This window comes from Heteronotia binoei, chromosome 11 (genome assembly GCF_032191835.1).
Source record: "Heteronotia binoei isolate CCM8104 ecotype False Entrance Well chromosome 11, APGP_CSIRO_Hbin_v1, whole genome shotgun sequence".
Classification (NCBI taxonomy): Eukaryota; Metazoa; Chordata; class Lepidosauria; order Squamata; family Gekkonidae; genus Heteronotia; species Heteronotia binoei.
In genome coordinates, this window is record NC_083233.1 from 46004508 (window position 1) to 46024958 (window position 20451).

At 43.1% G+C, this 20451-nt stretch overlaps 1 protein-coding gene across 4 annotated transcripts in view; it reads right to left on the reverse strand.

Moving 5' to 3' along the window:
- Window positions 1-945: 945 nt before the first annotated feature.
- PLS3 (plastin 3) overlaps window positions 946-20451 on the reverse strand; it is a 68603-nt gene continuing 49097 nt past the window's right edge. For all 4 annotated transcript variants that reach the window (XM_060249917.1, XM_060249913.1, XM_060249916.1 and 1 more), the window contains 13 exons: window positions 17991-18120; window positions 17347-17479; window positions 14873-14954; window positions 13951-14116; window positions 13260-13402; window positions 11309-11404; window positions 8210-8405; window positions 8032-8110; window positions 7795-7909; window positions 6547-6680; window positions 5592-5715; window positions 4245-4369; window positions 946-2731 (listed from right to left, as the gene is read on the reverse strand). In XM_060249917.1, the coding sequence (XP_060105900.1) occupies window positions 2599-2731; window positions 4245-4369; window positions 5592-5715; window positions 6547-6680; window positions 7795-7909; window positions 8032-8110; window positions 8210-8405; window positions 11309-11404; window positions 13260-13402; window positions 13951-14116; window positions 14873-14954; window positions 17347-17479; window positions 17991-18120 (1656 nt within the window). In that variant the 3' untranslated portion in view covers window positions 946-2598. The remainder of the gene's footprint in view (window positions 2732-4244; window positions 4370-5591; window positions 5716-6546; window positions 6681-7794; window positions 7910-8031; window positions 8111-8209; window positions 8406-11308; window positions 11405-13259; window positions 13403-13950; window positions 14117-14872; window positions 14955-17346; window positions 17480-17990; window positions 18121-20451) is intronic.

Here is a 20451-nt window from a genome sequence, read left to right on the forward strand (position 1 = left end):
TTCCTTATCTTTCCTGTCCCTTCTCTGCCGAATAAGATACCTGGAGTCTGCCTGCCTTCCACACTCCGTCCCCTCATCATTTCTGGGAGAGGAATGTTCCTTCTGGCCATCCTTCACCTGGCCCAACCTGGCCCTGGAGAAAGGTTTTGGGGTTTTCTTACTTTTATGGGCTGAGGTAAGTTCTGTGTGGTCTCCTTTTTAAAGCTCCATGGGTTGTGTTTTGAATCTACAAAGCAGAAGTGTTTACTTAGGGCTCTGAGCCATTAAGGCAAAACTTATCTGTAGACTCAGGAGAAAGGCAATCATGCTAGGAAAGCTGAAGGCAGCAGGAAAAGTGGAAGGCCAACATGAGATGGATTGACTTGATAAAGAAAGCTGTGGCTCTCAGTTTGCAAGACCTGAGCAAGGCTGACAATAGGACATTTTGGAGGTCATTAATTCACAGAGTCGCCGTAAATTGGAAGTGACTTGATGGCATTTAACACACAATCTGTATTAAGTAGTCCTGATTTTGCACTCTTGCTCAAGGATGTAACAGGATGGTGTGCTGGAACAAAACAAGGTCCATCAAGTCTAGCAGTTAAAAGAGTATTGGATGGTTCACCAGAAAGGAGTCATTCAGTGAAATAAGTCCTAACCTTCTGCCTGACTTGTTATGTGGTGATGATTCCTTATTGGGACACTGCATGGATGCTTGGTATCAAATTTCTTTCTCCTTGGACGCTATTCTGAGTACCATTTCACACCTAAACAGCTGCATCTCAAAGACAGTCTAACCTTCCAGATGATTATCTTTTACAGCAATCTTGTACAGTCTGCCCCCCTCTGAAGAGCTAAGAGGAAGTAGCTTGGTCTAAAGCTAACCCCCATTAGGCTAAACTACAATTTAAACCTGACTTGAACTAGGGCAGCCTGATGCAAAGATGTTGGTTGACAGAAATCAAATTGGCCTTATTAAAATGATTTTATTTCATCTATTCTTCTTGCCATCATATTACATTGCTTGGAAGATCCAGGAAGAGCAACAGGGCCTGAAGGATAGCTAACAGCTTGCTAAAGCCAAAGTACACTTGCTCCTATGGATAAAATGCCTTTTTTTTCTCTTTGGTGACAACAATTCCTTTTTATTTATAAAAAAATACTTTCTTAGTCTCAGCACATTCCGTTCTTCAAGATACTGGTTTGTGGAGCTGGCCTGGTCCCATCCATCAAACGCTTCTCATACAGTTTCACATACTTCTAATAGCACTTTAAATAATTAACCCCCCCTCCCCCAAGTTAACAAGGGGTTTTCGTGCAGATCCTGGAAAAAAGGGGGGGAAATTGTCTCAGCAAACAAGCTACGGTACAAAAACAAAACTGCAGTTCTCTGAATTAAGCCATTGGCAATGCAGTAGCCTTGGAAGGTGATACTTCTCACACAAAGAACTTTTTTTTTTATAAAAAGGACATAGCAAAAATAAACTGGCTATGCTTGTCTGTAAAGTAATCAAAATATCGTTAGGCTGTACAGAGGAAAAGAGCAGCACCATGAATGAAGAATACTGCAGGAAGACTGATCTTTGGAAGTATTCCCCCCCCCCCATACACACTCACACTTTATACCCTTGGACATCTGTGCCATTGCCAAAACTATGCACATGCTGAGTCACTGCAAGCATGCAGACAATCCAAAGAATGTAATTATTGGGCACACAACTTGACTTTCTGAGAATCAAGGCTTCAATTATTTACGTTTCTACTCCTTGTGGCTCTAAAGATAGTTTGGAAGTGAGTGGGTGATGTCCACTTGGAATCTCAGAAGCTCCAAAGGAGGCATGATAAGATTTCCTGTTTCTGTAACAGTAACGTGTGTGTGGTGGGGGGGGGGGTGAGCTTCAAGGTCTTGCATAGCTCCCCATGACTAAATTAAGCAAACTAGTTAAAATTGCAGAATAAGTTATGCAAAATAGAAATTATGCAATGGCCTGATTCAAATCCAGCATGCAGGCCACAGAGTTCTAATTTTTTGCAGCACAGAACGTGGCTTAAGTCACAGCCTTAGCTATGGCCTTTGCACCGACCGAGTGGCAGCAAATTCAATGGAAACTCATATCACGTGCTTGGACCATGAGATTTTTTTTTTTTTGTAAAATAAATCCTTGTTTTAATTTTTAAAAGCAGAAGAGTGAGATGTGTCATTCTGAAGAGCGATGCCAGCCACCTCCAGCAGCCCACCAGATAATTGAGCATCTGGGGGAAGAAAGTTTTGGTCACCGTTCTGGCAGGCTGCTCCAGGAAGCTGTTCTGATTTAGATGCATTTTGCTGGGCACGTGAGAAAACAAACCCAACAAGGAAGCATCAAGGCAACTTGGAACTCACGGAAAGAAAGGTGCTGTGAGTTAACCCTCCCCTTTCCCCAGGAATCCCCACTGCATCCCTCCCTTGCAAAGCAAAACTCTCAAGAGTCCTTTTCTTAAAAACAAACAAACAAAACAAACAACCACTTGGACAGTTCTTTAGGGCCGACAGCATTTCAGGCTGAAAACAGCTGATCTTGCAAGACACGAGCCAGGGGGGAGGTGGGAGGCTTGGGTGCTTTGGTGTGGAGCCTGGTTTTAAACTCTCTTCATTCCTCGGCCCATCAAGCAGGCAAACACTGTCATCACCATCTTGGGCTTCACCTCTACAAGGTCTTCGGGCAAAGCGTAGACTCTGGCGCCAATTCTTCTAGCCATCGACACAGCATACCTAAGGAGGAGAGCCATTAATATATTTGTACCCTGCTTTTGTGCCCAAAGGGGATCCAAAGAGTGTATACGTTTATCCCTCCCACATTTTATCCCCACAACAACCACCCTACAAGGTAGGGTGAGAGAGCATGACTGGCCCAAGGTCACCCAATGAGCTTCTATGGCACAGTAAGGATTAGAACCTGAGCCTGACACTGACCATTCTTGCCATGCCAGCTGTCTTGGTAGCTTTAAATGAGAGCCAGGGTACATAGTGGTTACAGTGTCAGACAAGGCCTGAGGAGACCCAAGTTCAAATCCTCACCATGAAATTCACTGGGTGACCTTGGACTAGTTACTCTTACTCAACCTAGCCTACCTCACAAGGCTGTTGTGGAGGATAAAATGGAGGCATGGGAGAACTATTTACACTGCCATGTGTTCCTTAGAGGAAGGAATAAAAATATAATAAATGCATACATACATTATAAATGTTACCAAGGATCCATCTGGCACTCTAAACATAGCCAGGCCTCGGCTGGAGCTGGAGCCCTCCAGAGTGGTGCTCTGGGAGCTCTAAGCTCAATCTCTCCATTCTATCCTGTGGGCCCATCAGATAAAATGAAGAGACCGGGCTGCTGCTGTGATGCAACCCCAGAGAAGGGGTTTAAAGTTTAAAATGCCTTCTCTACTGTTGCGCTGCAGTGGCACTCCAATCTCTCCATTCTATTCTATGGGCCCATAAGACAGAATTGAGAGATCTCTCCCCAATCTTTCTTCTATTCCTCAGTCAGCCCGTGAAGGAAAATTGGGGAGACTTCTCCCCTTAGGCTTTGCTGGGCTGCCCAGTTTCAACCAGGCAGCACAGCAGAGCCTGTAGAACAGCTGATCTTGTGGGGAGAGGTCTCCCCACAGGACCAGCTGCTTTGCTGGCATAACTCATTTGCATAACTCAGGTATGCAAATAAACTTTGGCACATCTTTTTTTACAAAATGACCCCTGGCTATAGCTATTCAAGCATGGGAGATCTGGCACCACAAAAGCCCCTTCTGTTATCCAGTATGGTTTCAACTCTCAAAGTGGCAACAAGGAAAGACAGTGCGGAGTAGCAGTCAGACAATGGTTAAGGAGACATGGGTTTAAATCCCCACTCTGCATGAAGTTCTTTGAGTGACCTCTGGCCAGTCAGTGTCTCTTAGCCTAACCTAGCAGGTTGGTTCGTGTGAGGACACTGTGGAGGAAGGGACTACCATGCATCTCTCCCTGAATTCCTTGAATGAGGGATGGGATAAAAATGAACTAAGTAAATATTTGGAAATTGATTTGTCTGGTTGTTTTTTAGCTAGCTGTTCTAAAAATATGTAAGTGTTTTATCGATCTGACCTGCCCTGAGCCCATCTTCAGGTAGGGTGGGATAGAAATGCAAAGTAATAAATAATAAATATGATACCAGAATTCCAAGCAAGGCCCCAAATCGGCAGAACTCTCAGAAACAGGAGGGCAAGCATCAGTATGAGCTGGATAGACTTACTTGGCGTTACTGTGTTTGTCTTCCTCCGATAGATCTCCCGTCTTTACAAGGTCATAATTTATACAACCAGGTTGAATAGCATCGATTAAATCCACAACTGCCAAGCTACTGCTAATCGACTTGTCCTGGGAGAAAACAAAGGGAGGTACTTCAACATATTACGGGAAGAAGAGCAGAGGAATTATATGCATGCAAAAAACAGAGATGTTATGCAGCAACAGCATGTGAAAACACACATTCTAAAAACAAGGGCAGCTGTTGCATCTAGAAAGCACTAATGTCTACTGGGGCCTTATTCTCTCTGAAGGGCTAAACTGTAGGTAGACTTTATCACTTCAGACAGCAGGTGGAAGTGTATGTGATTAAAGCCTCTGCCATACCAAATAAATAAATAAATCCATAGAAAACTAGAATATTATAGGAAGGTATTAGCCTAGCCTTCTCCTTGACAAGAAATTTTTCTCCAGGCCAGTTTTGCCAGGGATCCAGGAGAGTTCCCCACCCCCCATCTTCTGGGCTTGGAGCAGGAGTCACTGGAGTGTGTGTGTAGGGGCGGGGGGGGGAGGTACTTGTGAATTTCCTGCACTGTGCAGGGGGTTGGACTAATGTCTCTGAAGGTTCCTTCCAACTCTATGATTCTATTCTATGACAAGCTAGTTCCCTGTGCACAGTGGGCTGTAGGGGGACAACAATCATTTGGCTGCATAAAAACCTCCCATTTCCTACCTGTAAGGATGTAGGCCAGACATGGTTTTACCGCTTCAGTGAGCACTAGGCCTGAATTGTTAACAGGACATGGGGGTTATGGAAGAAGCCAGTAAAATGTTCACTATAGAGGCATCAGTGCAAAAGCCCACAGCACAACATGGTGTCTTTCCTATATGTACATGTGTTTGTAAAAGGTGCTAGACATCAAGTGGCCTCAGGTCATTGACAGTGATCACCTCCATTGAGTGTTCCAGTCAGTGTGTTTTCAGACCTATTTCTACAGACATGGAAATCCAGCCTCCCTTCCTCCTTAGTTGCTAATAAAAGAAGACGACGATGACGACACTGGATTTATATTCCACCCACCACTCAGAGTCTCAGAGTGGATCACAATCTCCTTTATCTTCCTCCTCCACAACAAATACCATGTGATGTGGGTGGGGATGAGAGAGCTTTCCCGGAAGGTGCCCTTTCAAGGACAAGCTCTATGAGACCTATGGCTGACCCAAGGCCATTTCAGCAGCTGTAAGTGGAGGAGTGGGGAATCAAACCCAGTTCTCCCAGATAAGAGTCCACGCACTTAGCCACTACACCAAACAAAAGGAGGGAAATTAAGCATTCAAATAAGCAGTCCCCTACCTTAAAGCTCTGAATGGAACTTGATTTATCTGCTTCTCTCAAGGTCCTGTTCACCCAGCTGACAATGATGTCATCATTGGCTTTCTGGCCATCCCCAAGATCTTCAAGGACATTCAGGGTATACCTGGACACAGAAGTGAGACTTTGTTTACTCATGGTGCAAAGAGAGGCAAGAAAACTACCTTGTAGTTTGGAGCTCAGCACTGAAGAGGTGGGCTGGAGAGCAAAAAAGAAAAGCAAAGATTTTGGAATCAAATCCTAACACCTGCTATCTGAGATCTTTTAACTGAATATGCCGGGGAATGAACCCTGGGCCTTCTGTATGCAAAATGTAGCTGCACCACTGGGCAGCTGCCTCTCCTCATGGTTGTGTGTGAATGGAGGTGGGGAATGGGAATATGGGTTCTTTTCTTCAGGTAAGTCCAAGTTCTCTTCTTGTTGGTGAAGGTATCAGTGTTGGTGCTGCTGCTACTAAAGCTAAGGCACAGCAAAATAACCCACCCATACCCAAGCAAGGTGTTAGTAAGACTGCTATAACCTATTTCTAGTAGGGTTTTTTATATCTTTCATTAGGGCTTTTTTGGTAGAAAAAGCCCAGCAGGAACTCATTTGCATATTAGACCACACCATTGTTTCACCATTGTTTCACACAGGGCTTTTCTGTAGAAGAAGCCCATCAGGAACTCATTTATATACTAGGCCACACCTCTTGACACCCAAGTCAGCCAGAACTGTGTTCCTGTGCATTCCTGCTCAAAAAAAGCCCTGCCTTTCATGACTATTGGGGTCTTCAGACATATTGAATTCTGTTGGTAGATACTTCAGGCTAATGAAATGGCCAGCTTGACAAATGCAAACAACTCTTCTACCCACACCTGTCTTTGGAGGCAGTGACAAACTTCCCTGCCATCCAGTGTTCAGGATCGCCATGTGACCACCCATTTTACACTAATACCTTCTCATCGTCTGCCACACCAGAGCCAGCGTGAGGGTTGGGTTTCCGTCATTGAGATCCTGCCCACCAATGCCAACAAGAGAGAACTTCGCTGGGTGCTTCCCAAGGTCTACAGCATAATTACAGTTTTCTAGCTGTATGCATGGAAAGAGGAGATTGTGAAAAAGATACAAAAACAAGTTAGATTTTGTGCCATGATATTCCAAAAAGTAACAAAATTTAAAAACAACAAATACTGAAAATGGAAGTGTCAGGTCTCATATTATTACTGAAGACCCTGGCTGCAGATTGTAGAGATGGTTTAAATAGGGGATACATTCATTTTAGGAAAGGATCATGATCTGAAATGAACTATTCTGTTTTGGAGCTACATCTGCTGGACCCTTAACAAAGTGAGAACACTCCAAAAAATAGCATAAAACTCACAGAGAATGTAGAGGTCCTCCCCAGTAAGATCTCACCAAATCTGGTTCCAGGCCCCTTTCCCCTCTTTGTGCAGGGGTGCACAACTCAGACATGTGGGCTATAAAGCATCCTGTCTGGAACTAAATGGCTTCCCCTGCAATGGCACAGGTCTTCATGATCTCTGTGTGAACACTGGGAGGTCAGAACACCACTTCTTGGCTGTTTTCTGACCTGAGAGATGGGAAATTTATTCACTGAATCTCAAAGGCTTGTGCAAAAGAGAAATATCTTGTGTTTGTAAGTGCTCAGGAAGAAATTTTCCCATCAAATCACAGGGAGTTGCAAATGCATCATGGCATTGTGATCCTTCCACCCTGGAAACTCTTCATTGGGTCTCAGTGGACCAAATGAAGCAACAAAACAAATAACAAAACAAAATGGATATTCTTTTTGCACATCCCTAGCCTTTAACTCTGGAATTCCTCAGAAGCTTAATTGGTGTTCTCAATGAGAAAATGGCAAACAAGCTACCACTAAAACTGAGTCTCGCAATGTCAATCAATCCAGAGTTTCTCAATGAAACAGAAATGCATCTTGCCCAACATGCCCAATCTCCCTCTGCAATGTGCGACTCATGGGTGTGTTCTAGGATATATATTATTGATGTCTAGGCAGCAGTAAGGCCCATGAAGCCTGTTCAGTGGTTGCCCTGAAACTTGCCCCAGACCTCTCCACAGATGTATGACGGCTCCTCAGCAGAAAAGCCAGTAAATAAATGTCTTCTCATAAGGCCAAAATTTGAAATGAAAACTCTATTGCATTACTGCACCCCGACAGTTTTACCTTTTTCATGTTTGCACCCAGTTTTGGATAAGGGGGCTTGTTGACTTTATTCCAGTCTACAGGAACTTTGATCTTCTCATAGAGCTGTAAGATCACTAGTGCATCCTGCAGGTCTCTAAAATGGAGAGGAGACATTAGCTGGGCCTGCTTATGAGTGCTGTGCATGTCTGTTGCTTTTAAGCCCAGTTTTCAGACTTCATTGGAACCAGGAAGTTCTAGCAATCCAACAAGACCTACCCATAGAGGTGATTGACATGTGGATTGACACCAAGGGAGTTCATCCAGTTGCGGAATGTTCTCTCTTCTCGGGTCTCTCCTAGGGCAAGAACATGAGATGATGAAAAGAAGTTCTATGCATGCATGCAGGTTCCTTTTGAAGATAGAGAGGGTCTGTGAGGAAAGCAGATGTGCTCACCTTCCAGCAGGGTCCAGTCAATGTCCTGGTTCTCAGGCTTGGTGAGCGCTGGGTATTTGTTAAACAAATTTGCAACAAAAGCCAGGTTCAGCTTAGGGTTGCCACTGACAACGTCCGCCGGAGTAACAAACTGCCGGCAGCCCAGCCTGTCTGCCTGCTGCAACATGTACTCAGCTCTCTTCAAATCATCTTTCTCCTAAAGAGGCAGAAGTGACATGGTCAGCCTTATTGCAGGGATATTTATTTGCCTTTGAGCCTAAGCCCATCTGTTCAGAACTGATCTTCTTTTCTATGTGTTAATGGTTGTCACCAAGAGTAGCCTCTTCTCAAGAGAGACAGTACAAAGCTAGATCCCGGAGCTCAGGCTTGTATTAACTATTTTTGGAAGGAAAATGCAAAACTAAGTGTTGTTTCTTTACAACCTTTTGTAGTTACTTCTCGGTTATAAATTTACTGTTATTCAGTAGCAGTGCAAAATATATATATATATTTCTAATTTGGGTCTATTTTGACCTAAAAAATATTGATATTCCCAAATCCCAAAATCAGTATTGTACTGGGATTCGGGTAAATATTCAGAAAACCAAAATTTATTCAGCTTATACCCTATGGCAGGGGAGTCAAACCTATCGCCCATGGGCCAGAACCAGCCCACCCAGGGCTTTGATCTGGCTCATGATTGATGTTTTGAGCCAATTTGTATCTGCTGAACGGACCTCAGAATGGGTGCCTGAGGGAAAACTTTAACCAGAGAACCCACAGCCAAAGGGGGACATTACATGGAGAGCCACAGCCACTCTGAGTAGACCTGGAGAAGGGGAGAAGCTGGCAATGCCCAGCCATTTCATGTTTTCCTAAGCTCAGAGCATTTTATAATTTTCGTTTCTGCTGTGATCAAAGTGCTTTTTTCTTGATGTTTTATTTTAAAAATTGCATTACCAAATCCCACTATTCCCCTACCTCTCCATTTTAGGCAGGCTTTTTTTGGGGGTGGGGGGGGAAGGTTTGGGACCAACCACAGTAAAAATATAGAGTTCAACAAACTCAAGGAACTCCAGTTTTGCAGAGAAACATTAGTTTTAACACACATATGCTCCTAATGTGGCGCTCCAAAGACAACCAAAATTATTATCTCAAATCACCCCGTAAAAAACCCTGAGACCCTGGAGAGCCACTGCCACTCTGAGTAGACCTGAAGCTTGCAATGCTCAGCCATTTCATGTTTTCCTAGGCTCAGAACATTTTATGTTTTTAGTTTTTTATTTTTAGTTTCTGCAGTGATCCTTTTGCTTTTTTCTGATGTTTTATTTTAAAAATTGCATTGCCAAATCCCACTATTCCCCCATCTTTCCATTTTATGCAGGCATGTTTTAAGGGGCAGAGTGTTGGGAGATGTCAGATATCAAAGACTGTTAAATAAACAAAACATTATGAGTGTTAATGTTTTAAGCAAGTTTGCATTTTAAGTAAAAAAAATTAATTGCATTTGTGTCCTTTATAAAGTTTATGCCTCCACTGCCTGGCATTTTATTTATGACAACATGGCCTGGCTCAACAACGTCCCACTTATGTAAAATCTGGCCTTCATAACAAATGGGTTCGATACCCCTGCCCTATGGGGACCATCTCCATAGGGTATGGAGTTCAGAAGGCATTTAACTTTAAATGCCTTCTGAACTCGACAAGTTGTGCCACTTCCAGGGCACAACTTAGCAAGTGAACTCAGAAGCTCACTCCTCCTTACAACTCAGTGAGTTCATAAATGCCTTCTAGCTGGACCCGAATAAAAGCCAAATAATACCAACTTTTATTTGGATATAGCAATTTTGGAAGCTGAATCAGATTGTATAATCTGTATTTGGCTGAATAAATACCCAGAAAATACTAATAGGGTATTTTTCAGATATTTATTTGGCTCAGTATATACCATGTGCACACTCCTATTATCCAGGGGTTATTTTTCTTTAAATTAAAGTGCTTTTATTATCCTGACTTTCCATCATTAACAGACTATCCAGGTCGCTTATACAAAGGGTATAAAAGCTATCCACAATAAAATCCCATAAAATGAGAATGCAATCATGTGTGGATTTCCCATCATTGTATCCCTCTCTCACTTCCTAGGGGTGAATTTAATAAGAAAGGGCAAACATAAAAGAATTACATGATGACATTTTCTCAGAAGATATGATGGCATAAAACCATCCTCAAAGAATCCTTATTTGTTTTCAAGATTAACCATTTCATACAAGCACTGTGGTATATTTATTTTTAAAAGTATAAAATGATGCATGGAGTAGAGAAAACAGAAAGAATTTTCTTTTTCCTCCTCCACTATAGCATTAGTTCTTGGGTGCATCCAGTAGCATTTAACAGAGAATTAAACTGCCAGAACTCATTGTCACAAGATGTAGTGATGTGAATAGGCTCAATCAGGGCTCATTTTGTAGCAGGAGCTCCTTTACATATTAGGCCACACACCCTTGATGTAGCCAATCCTCCAAGAGCTTACAGTAGGCCCTGTAATAACAGCCCTGTAAGCTCTTGGAGGATTGGCTACATGAGGGGTGTGTGGCCTAATATGCAAAGCAGCTCCTGCTACAAAATGAGCCCTGGGTTCAATGGTTTTTAAAGAAGAGGACAGACTAATGGAGAAGCTCCTGGCTTCTGGCCCTGATGACTAAATAGAACCTCCACATTCAGAGACAGTGTACTTCCTGAATATTAGTTGCTGGGGGGCAACAGAAGGGGAGAGGTAAAGCTAAGGCGGCTTATACGCCTTCTGGGGCATCTGGATGGCCACTGTAAGAAACAGGACACTGGACTGTTTAGACCTCTTGATAGATACAGCCAAGCTCCTATGGTTCCCACACTGCAGCCTGTTTCAATGACTAATCAGGAGCGACATGCATGCCATGTTTGTACAAGAGATCAAAATCTACTAACAGCACATAAAAAGAGTCTTTTGCAAAAAAGTATGAATCTCTAATTGGCAACATATTTTCAATATAACCTTAGACTGCATTAAATATTACATGTTCACTCAAAGCGAAAAAGCTTGGTAGATTCACAGCAGACCATTAATGTGCCAATACTTACATTGAAGCCAGACATGTTAATATCAATTTGAGGCTCCCCTTCTTTCTGCCCTTTGGGTGCAATTTGGTTCAGGAGATGGAAATATGCCCTGGAGTCCTGAAGCCGATTTAAAATAAAGGAAAGGATGAGTTAGCGAGCAGTTTGCTGCAACACTGAACATGTATAATGCTTTCTTCCATTACATTAGCTAAATTGATGACCTTAACCCAGTCTTAGAACTATACAAATAGGAATTGCTTCTGTACCTTAACCGAGTTATTGAAGTCAGTAAGCTTGCAAAAGTGAAGCAAAAGCAGAGGGAAAAGCAGGGCAAGAGAGTGAAAGGAAGCACGTCAGAAATCCAGGAAGCACAAGAGAGAAGAGAATGAAAGAGGTTAGGTTAGTGAATCCAGTGTGGAGAAGAAGAAATAACTGAATATCACTGGGATGGCACAATTTTTGGATACAACTTTCATACGGCCTGTCTGCTTCTCTGTGCTTGCTACAGAAACTGGACCAAACCAGACACCTGGCTAGCACTGATTAAACTAGACTGGACAACACCTCGGGGAATTATATTTTTAAATATACTGTATTCCTAAACATTTACATATGTTCTACAGCCAGAGATCTATATGCCATGACTTTGCAGGGAGTTGTTTGCAGGGAGTGGCTTGGAGTTGTTTTCTGTTGTCCCAGAACCAAAAAGTTGAAATTAAATCAAAAGAGTTTTCAGCTAAACATAAGGAAGAACTTCCTGACATTAGAGTGGTTCCTCAGTGGAACAGGCTCCCTCGGGAGTTGGTGGGCTCTTCTTCTTCAGAGGTTTTTAAACAGAGTCTAGATAGTCATCTGACAGCAGTGCTTATTCTGTGAACTTGAGGGGGGGGGGGGAGAGATTTGTGAATTTCCTGCATTGTGCAGGGGGTTGGACTAGATGAGTCTGGAGGTTCCTTCCAACTCTATGTTTCTATAATTCTTGATGCAAAATATTAATATCTTTAGCATGAAGTACATTCATTTTCCAAACCTGGACAATTAACAGAAGTTTAATGACATCACCAATGGGGAGAGGGGTGCTTGCCAAAATTCACAGCAATGGAGCCCATCTGTATACTATAAGAGGCACAGAACCAAAAGACAACCCAAACACACTTGTCTGCTGGGGTGTACATCTGCCTGAATTGCAACTGCATGAAGAAAAAACCACATGACAAGCAGTCAGGGAGAAGCAGCTCCCCATCCATTTGCACCACACTTGCACCAAAAAAAGAATTACTGATATTTCCCACTGCTGGAAACAGATTACAGTGCAACCCCTGTTTTGTTGCATTTCAGGCACTGCAGCCTGTGTGTCTAAATGGGGGCCTCAGCTCAGGAGGACCTGATACATTTGAAGAAAGAGTTGGGTTAACCAAACTCTGGGTTTTTTGCGGGGGGAGGGGCAGCCAAAAAGATATTCAATCAGGTTGCAGGCAAAATAGAGAGGCAAGTTGCTTGCGGGGGGGGCGGGGAGAACAGACAGACAGACAGAGAGCAAAAGACAGCATTCAGTGGAATCTTTGTCTAGGGCAGGCTAGCTATCTACCTAGTAATTTTTATCCATCCCTTCTGCCCAGGAGCTCACAGCAGCACACATGGCTGTTCATTTTATTCTCACAACATTCCTGCAGGATAGCTGAGAGAAGCTAGCACAAAATCACCCAGCATGCTTCATGGCAGAGTAGAGATCTGAACCCAGAACTCCCAGAGCTTAGTCAGTCTCTCTAAACACTAATCCTTCCATGCACACTGTTGTTCCTTTTCTAGATAGTTAGATGCCTTTTTTAAACTTTGCTAGAGCAGCTTGCTCCTCTGCCACAGAGTCCAGCTTAACCTAGCCTCAGAGTCTCCTATCCGATCTTTTCAGTTTACTAACAATCCACAAGAGTAAGTTGTTCCACGTCTCCCTTTATTGCAGGCCTTCTAATACCTTGATCTCTGAGCTGAAGTTATTGATTTTGTGCCACCCAGCATTTTCCAAGTGGAAGTTTGCCCATCTCAGGAGCAGCTCTTCAGGGGACAGTTTCATCAGGTCCTCTAAGGTTTCCCCGTCACGAAGCAAAGCAGCCAAAGCTAAAAAGAACCACACAAGCATGTAAGGAAAAGATTACTGGAGATGTCAGATGTACATTTCAGTCCTCCCCCATGACAACTGATGGGACAGTTCTTTTAAATTTAAGAGGGGGGCAATCAAAATCAAGCTGCATCATGTTTGGGCATGGAGGTAGCCCCTCTCCTAGCCCCAGTGCCATCCCTTGATATGAGACATTTTTAAATTGCAAACTAAAATATTCTGATACTTGAGATGCCAATCTAGTCATAGCAGGTACGTCACATTCAGTGCACGGCATGTGGATAATTCAAGTTCCACTGCAGAATTTAGACACACACATTTATTCAGATTCTGGGGACAGAAACAATCTCCTTTGCCTTCCTCCGCCTCCCTACCTCCCCCATGCAGCATTCCCAGCACTTCTCCAAAACACAAAAGAAAAAACTACACAAAGGAAAAAAAACTACTGGCATGTGCACAACACAGCAAGCTCTACAGTTGACACAAGTGAGCTGTCAGGCTGCAGTTAGTCTCCTACCCAGGTGTGAAAAGTTCAGGTTTCGTTTACCTTCATTTCGGCTGAGCTCTATGTCTGCAAACAAGCCAATCTTGATAATCTGCCAGAGAAGTCCCAGGACCAGGTGTGGCTTCCCTTCCCGCAAATCCTCTGCTCCAATGTTGACCACGTGGCACCCAATGGCAGAGGCTGAGTTTAGAGCCAAGTTCAAATTCTCCTGCAGACAGAAGGACCATGTCAGAGAGGTCTTTGTGAGGGAGGCTCACGGCTCTCTTCTGAGCCAAAACACCAGTCAGTTGGACAGATCCACCACACCCTTATGGATGCCCCAAGATTCCCAGTTATTTTTTCTTTCCAAAAGTGCTACCTTCGAACTAGGTGGAATAAAAGCTTTACTAGACAGTGGCATTTAATATTTCCTGGCAACTTTGCTGCAAGGCTTAAATGTGCACAGCTGGCTGATGGTAAACAACATAGTTTCAGGTATCTGATGAAGCAAGCTTTAACTCTTGAAAGCTCATACCCCGGGAAATCTTGTTGGTCTCAAGGGTGCTACTGGACTTGAATCTAGCTCTGCAAAAAATGTGTCAACCTTGCAGTTAAAGGTCTGTGTTTGTTTTTGGAATGTGATCCAGCTTGGGGCTTTGAACATCCAAGTGGAAAGAGAGAACTTTAACAGCTCCGGGGAACTCAGTAAGATGGCCTCACTAGAATGCTTTCCAACTCTAATAAGCTCCATGTACTGCCTTGGTCATGTGCAGACCCCGTCTTCTTGCTGCGATTAATATTTACTGAACAGTGTCCCTTTGCAATGAGGCTCCCTTTCAGGAGGAAACAAAGGCACTGTACAAAGGACCCTTTAATAATTAAAGGAAAACAAAACTCCTCTCTTGAGGCAATTCCCTTGGATCAATGAACAAATCCAGTGTTATTTCAGCCTGTTGGAAGAGCCAGTCGGAACAAGATCCCCCACCTGAATTATGAATGGTGTTAGCTTCTTCTTGTTGATTGCTCTTTCATCAATTGTGTCAGGAACAGAAAGGTTGATCATTTTACTAAGAGGAAAAGAGAGAGGGAAAATAAGCATATTCAAGTTAACAAGCACGTTCAGTGTTTATTCAAAAGGCAAAGCATATTTTCAACTAAAACATGCAGAATCCAGTTCTGAGTGAAACTTGTGATGGGCAAATAATTCCGTTGCTAAACTAGATTTTTATAAAGAAGAAACACTCACAGCAAAAGTCTATGAAATAATCATAGTACTATTCAAGTAATGGGTGCCCATATTTTTTGTTAAGGGACAGAGTATGAGAAGAATTTATATTCTCCAATCATAAGAAATTCTAAAACATCCACTTTAAATTATTTTAGCAACATTCCTGTTCAAGCATAGACACTGGACAACCTTCTGAGGGGGGGAGGGAACAGTGTTGCACACAAAACACATGATGTAATTCTACAAATATTTTTATTCCAACTCTCCTATTGCTGCTGAAGTGAGAAGCCAGTGAGGTGAAGTAGATGGAGACAGACTAGGAAGACCTGAGTCCAAACTGCAAGCAGGGCTCAAACAGACAAGATCGCAGAATAAATCAAGATGGGCAGCTGTGTTAGTCTGTCTATAGCTGTAGAAAATAGCAAGGCTCTACCAGTAATTTTTTCCACTAAAAATGGGGCATGTGGGCCCTACTTGGATCAGGACCACAGCATGACCGGTGGGAAGAGCAGGGTTATGCCTTCCCTCTGTACCATTTTCCCAATCTGAACTTGCCCTGAAAAGCTGATATTTGTACTGCTGAGTAAACAGACAGGTACTGAAATCAGTTTACTTTCAAAGTGCAAAAAAACAAGCTCCCTGGGGCCATTTCAAGTTGGAAAGGCCTAAGCTGTGTTCCCTTTGAGAGCCAGTTTGGTGTAGTGTTTAAGTGTGTGGACTCTTATATGGGAGATCCAGGTTTGATTCCCCACTTCTCCACATGCACCTGCTGATGTGACCTTGGGTCAGCCACAAGTTTTCTCAGAGCGGTTCTGCTCAAGAGCAGTCCTCTCTCAGCCCCATCTACCTCACAGGTTGTCTGTTGTGCGGAGGGGAAGGGAAAGGAAATTGTAAACTGCTCTGAGACTTCTTTGGGTAGTGAAAGGCAGGGTATAAATCCAATCTCTTTGTGCCATGTTTCTAATCTGAATTAGGCCTTGCAGGCCTTGATTTCTGGAGAGGAATAACACAAACCCTGGGTTTTCACTCACTGAATTCCCAGCACCTTGTCTGTCTGAGCTCTTAGACACGGAGTTAACGAGACTGAATAAAGCTTTAATATATAGTATATAGATGTATGACTGTCTTACAACTAGGAAGTAAAATTGTTTTAAAAATTGTTTTAAATCTGAGATTTCCCCTTCTTTCTTTTGCTTTTCTGCTCCCTAAACTGCTGATTACCCTTTCAGCTTTTAATTTTGGCCTGACAATTACTTAGTATGAAAAAAACAAAGAGGGGAAAGAATATTAGAATCAAGAAACAAAATAGTTAACAAGAAACCAAGTTGAGGGCCTATTGTTAAAACCAATATATATAGCTTAAATATTATCAAAAATACATGTATTTATTATTAAATAATTAAATATATTTTGGAGCCCAACATTAGTCTCATTACAAATTAAAATACATAAAGTACAAGTGGAAAACAATGCGACCCTATGTGTTTGGTCCCCAAAGGCCTTCTTCAGAGGTCAAGCAGATTGTATACATACAGGCTTATGATACAACTTATTGATTATTTACTATGTTCAGATATCTCTCCTGGGGAAGTTTTGGAATGAAGTAAAAAACATCTTGGTCAAGTTTAAACATTTATGAAAATAAAATAGCATCTTTCTATGATTTCTCATCTTGCTGGAAGCCAGTTCACAAAGTAAAATCCATTTGGAAAGTGCACTGAAAGTGGATTGAAAGTGCATTATTTAGTGGGTGTGACTGCAGCCCTGAATCTGGTCAATGGCAAGAAAGGAGACAGCCTGGGAACTCCCTCCTGCCCTGCATAGACACTATCTTCAGTTCCACGGAAGAGAGGCAAGATATAAATGCAATCGGAATGTGTGTGCAAGTTTGTGCTCTTTGAAGCATGGAATTAAAATGTACTGGAGAAACAAATCTAATTGGAACTAAAATCAAAATTTAATCACATGAAATGCAGTCACTGAAAATGCATCTTGTTTTCAGTGTGGCTGAATCATGACTCTACCACACATGGGTGGAGTGACCTCAGAAAATTAATATGGAAATATCACTTGTGGTTTTTGCATGAACTCACTTTTCACCAAGCCATTCTAAATTAGAAGGGTGTAACTCTGCTTAGGACTGCACTGTGAGTACAGCAACAACCATTTCTTCCTCCCTGCACATTTCCAATTGTATCTATAATGGGGAATAACCAGAGCTCTCAACTTACCACAGAACAATCCCATCCCCGACTGCTTTGAAGAGATCATCTGTGTTTGGGTTCATTGGAATGACATGCCTACAGTCTGGGTCGTTTTCTAAGGCTTTGTTTATCCAGTTCACAAAGGCGTATTTTTCTTCCTCTAAAAAAGGGAAGAGATTGTAAATTTGCTCCCTGTACATTTACCGCTCAGTCACCCTGGCAAAGCAACACAGAGTTTAGTCCTACCAAGAAATCTTCCACCAAATTCCCCACCACCCCACTGTTTGGGAATAAAAACTACAGAAGGAAGCAGATGTATGAGATTCTTCAGGGATGTGCTACCATAAATACCAGCTACTCTGGAAGTGGCACAGTTTTAACAGCTGTGACTTCAGCAACCAAAGGGGCAGGAATCTGTATGATGAAAGCTGCCCTACACAAATTGCAGACTATGGTTTCTAGAGATGGGTTGGTCTGATCTACAGAAAGCTTGCCAAAATGAACTTCGGTGTGATAGGGCTACATGAAGCCAGTATAACTTTCTGAACGGTGTGGATCAGCCACAACTTCTTGACTCCAGTGGGCTTCCCTGGCACCAGCTCTTTGGTGGCTTCTGATTCATAGGTTTATTTTGGTTTAGCCCCAAAACTATTAGAATATCAGAGAAATACCTGAGTAAGAGTGCTGGGTGCCTTCACTAGACAGCTCAGATGTCCCACCGATTGCACAAATGCCTTCTTTTCGGTTGATGGCTTTTCTGAATGTTTTAGCAATGTCGCTGCTCTTCACCTCTTGAAAAATCTAATTTGTTAAATAAATCATGTTAATTTTTTTTATTTATTTATCTGAGATTTATATCCCGCCCTTCCCACTAGGTGGCTCAGGGCGGCTTACAACATGTAAAACTAACATAAAATATAAAATTAAGCATTAAAATTAACATTACATAATTTATAGTTAAAAAATCTAAACATTTGTTATATACATAAAACATTAAAATCATTCAGCGGTCTTAAGTTACGCTCAATTCAAATTCGATGTTCAGTGTTCAGTACTCAGTGCCGGACAGTTGTGGGCCAGCCGGAAGAGGGCTGTCTTACAGGCCCTGCAGAATTGGGCAAGGTCCCGCAGGGCCCTTACCTCTTCCGGCAGCTGGTTCCACCAAGATGGAGCCATTATGGAGAAGGCCCTGTCCCTTGTAGCTTTCAAACGGGCTTATAAAAATACAATGTATGTATTGTGTGTGTGTGTGTGTGTATATATATAGATATAAAGAAACATACAGCATTTTCAGATTAGTACTCAATGAGCTGATAAATGTGGATTTGGAATCTATCATGTCAGATGGCTGAATACTCCTCCATATAAAGGAGTGCAGCAGACAGGAAAAAGTCCCTGCAGCAGAAAATAAGCATTTAAGGGAAAAAGCTAACTTAGAACCCTCTTCCTGGCATGCTAGTTTTTTACTAGACTTTTCTACAATACTTCAATGGAATTGATTCAGTATAGGACAAATTTACGAGATACAACTTAGTGAAAATGCTAGGCAACTACTCCCATGTTGGAATGGAGCAGCTTGGCATGTATGTATATGTGTGGGAGAATGTTTTAAAGGCACTTAAGAACATAAGTAGAGCCTTGCTGGATCAGACTAGTGGTCCATCTAGTTTAGAGAAGAAAAAGATTGGATTTATACCCTGCTCTTCACTTAGATTCTCAGTGCGGCTTACAATCTCCTTCTTCCCCTTCCCACAACAAACACCGTATGAGGTAGGTGAGGCTGAGAGAGCTCTGACAGAAACTGCTGCTGAGAAACTCCACCAGTTGCATGTAGAGGAGTGGGGACTCAAACCTGGTTCTTCCAGATAAGAGTCCACCAACTTAACCACTACACCAAACTGGCTCTTTAGCATCCTCTTTCACACAGTGATCACCCTACTGCCCTGAAGGGCCATCAAACCAGGTATGGAGGCTAAAGTCCAGATGCTGTCTTCTAGCACTTGTATTCACAGGTTTCTTGCCTCTGAATACAGAGGCTCCCTTTACTTCCCACGAACACATCTTGTTTTAAAAGTCATCCATGTTAGCAATGAATATGATAATTTAATTACTCATGATGTAAAGAAGAACTTCCTTTTGTCTATGCTAAGTGTCCATTGTGATGGAGATCTTGGCAGCCAGGCACCACCCCACAGGATTTTTGCACCCTCACTTAAATTTCCCAATACACCAGGGTTCTCAGTAGGATCTTTAAAAGAGTTTAGGGAAATACGGAGGTATGTTGACAGGAAAATGATGGTGAACAAGAACCAAGTTTATTTAGAGGGACACATACAACTGAGGTAAATGGATCGGCATCTGGATCGAGGCGGCTCGGCGGTATTGATGTTGTTAGACCTATCGGCAGCGTTCGATACGGTCGACCATCGGTTGCTGACCTGCCGTCTCGCCGACACAGGGATTCAGAGGTTGGCTCTACAATGGCTTTCCTCTTTCCTTGATGGTCGGGGACAAAGGGTGGCGATCGGGAATGAATTGTCTCGGAGGCGCCTGCTTGATTGCGGGGTGCCTCAGGGGGCAGTACTTTCCCTGATGTTGTTCAACATCTACATGCGCCCCCTTGACCAGATTGCCCAGAAGTATGGGCTGGACTGCCACCAGTACGCTGATGACACCCAGCTCTATCTACTTATGGACGGCTGGCCTGCCTGTGTCCCAGAAAATCTGGACCTGGCGTTACTAGCCGTGTCTAGATGGCTCAGGCTGAGTGGATTGAAACTAAATCCAGCGAAGACAGAGGTCCTTTGCTTGGGTTGCCGTGGTCCGGGGGGGGGGGGGGAGATTCCCTTACCAGCCCTTGACGGTGTCCCTTTGACAGCGGCACACAGGGTCAAGAGCTTGGGGGTACTATTGGAGCCTGCCCTAACTATGGAGGCCCAAATAGTAGCCACTGCCAAGTCTGCATTTTTTCACCTTAGGCGGGCAAGGCAATTGGCCCCTTTCCTGGATAACGACGATCTGGCAACAGTGATCCATGCAACAGTCACCTCAAGGTTGGATTATTGTAATGCCCTCTACATGGGGCTGCCCCTGTGCCGAACCTGGAAGTCGCAGCTAGTGCAGAATGCCGCC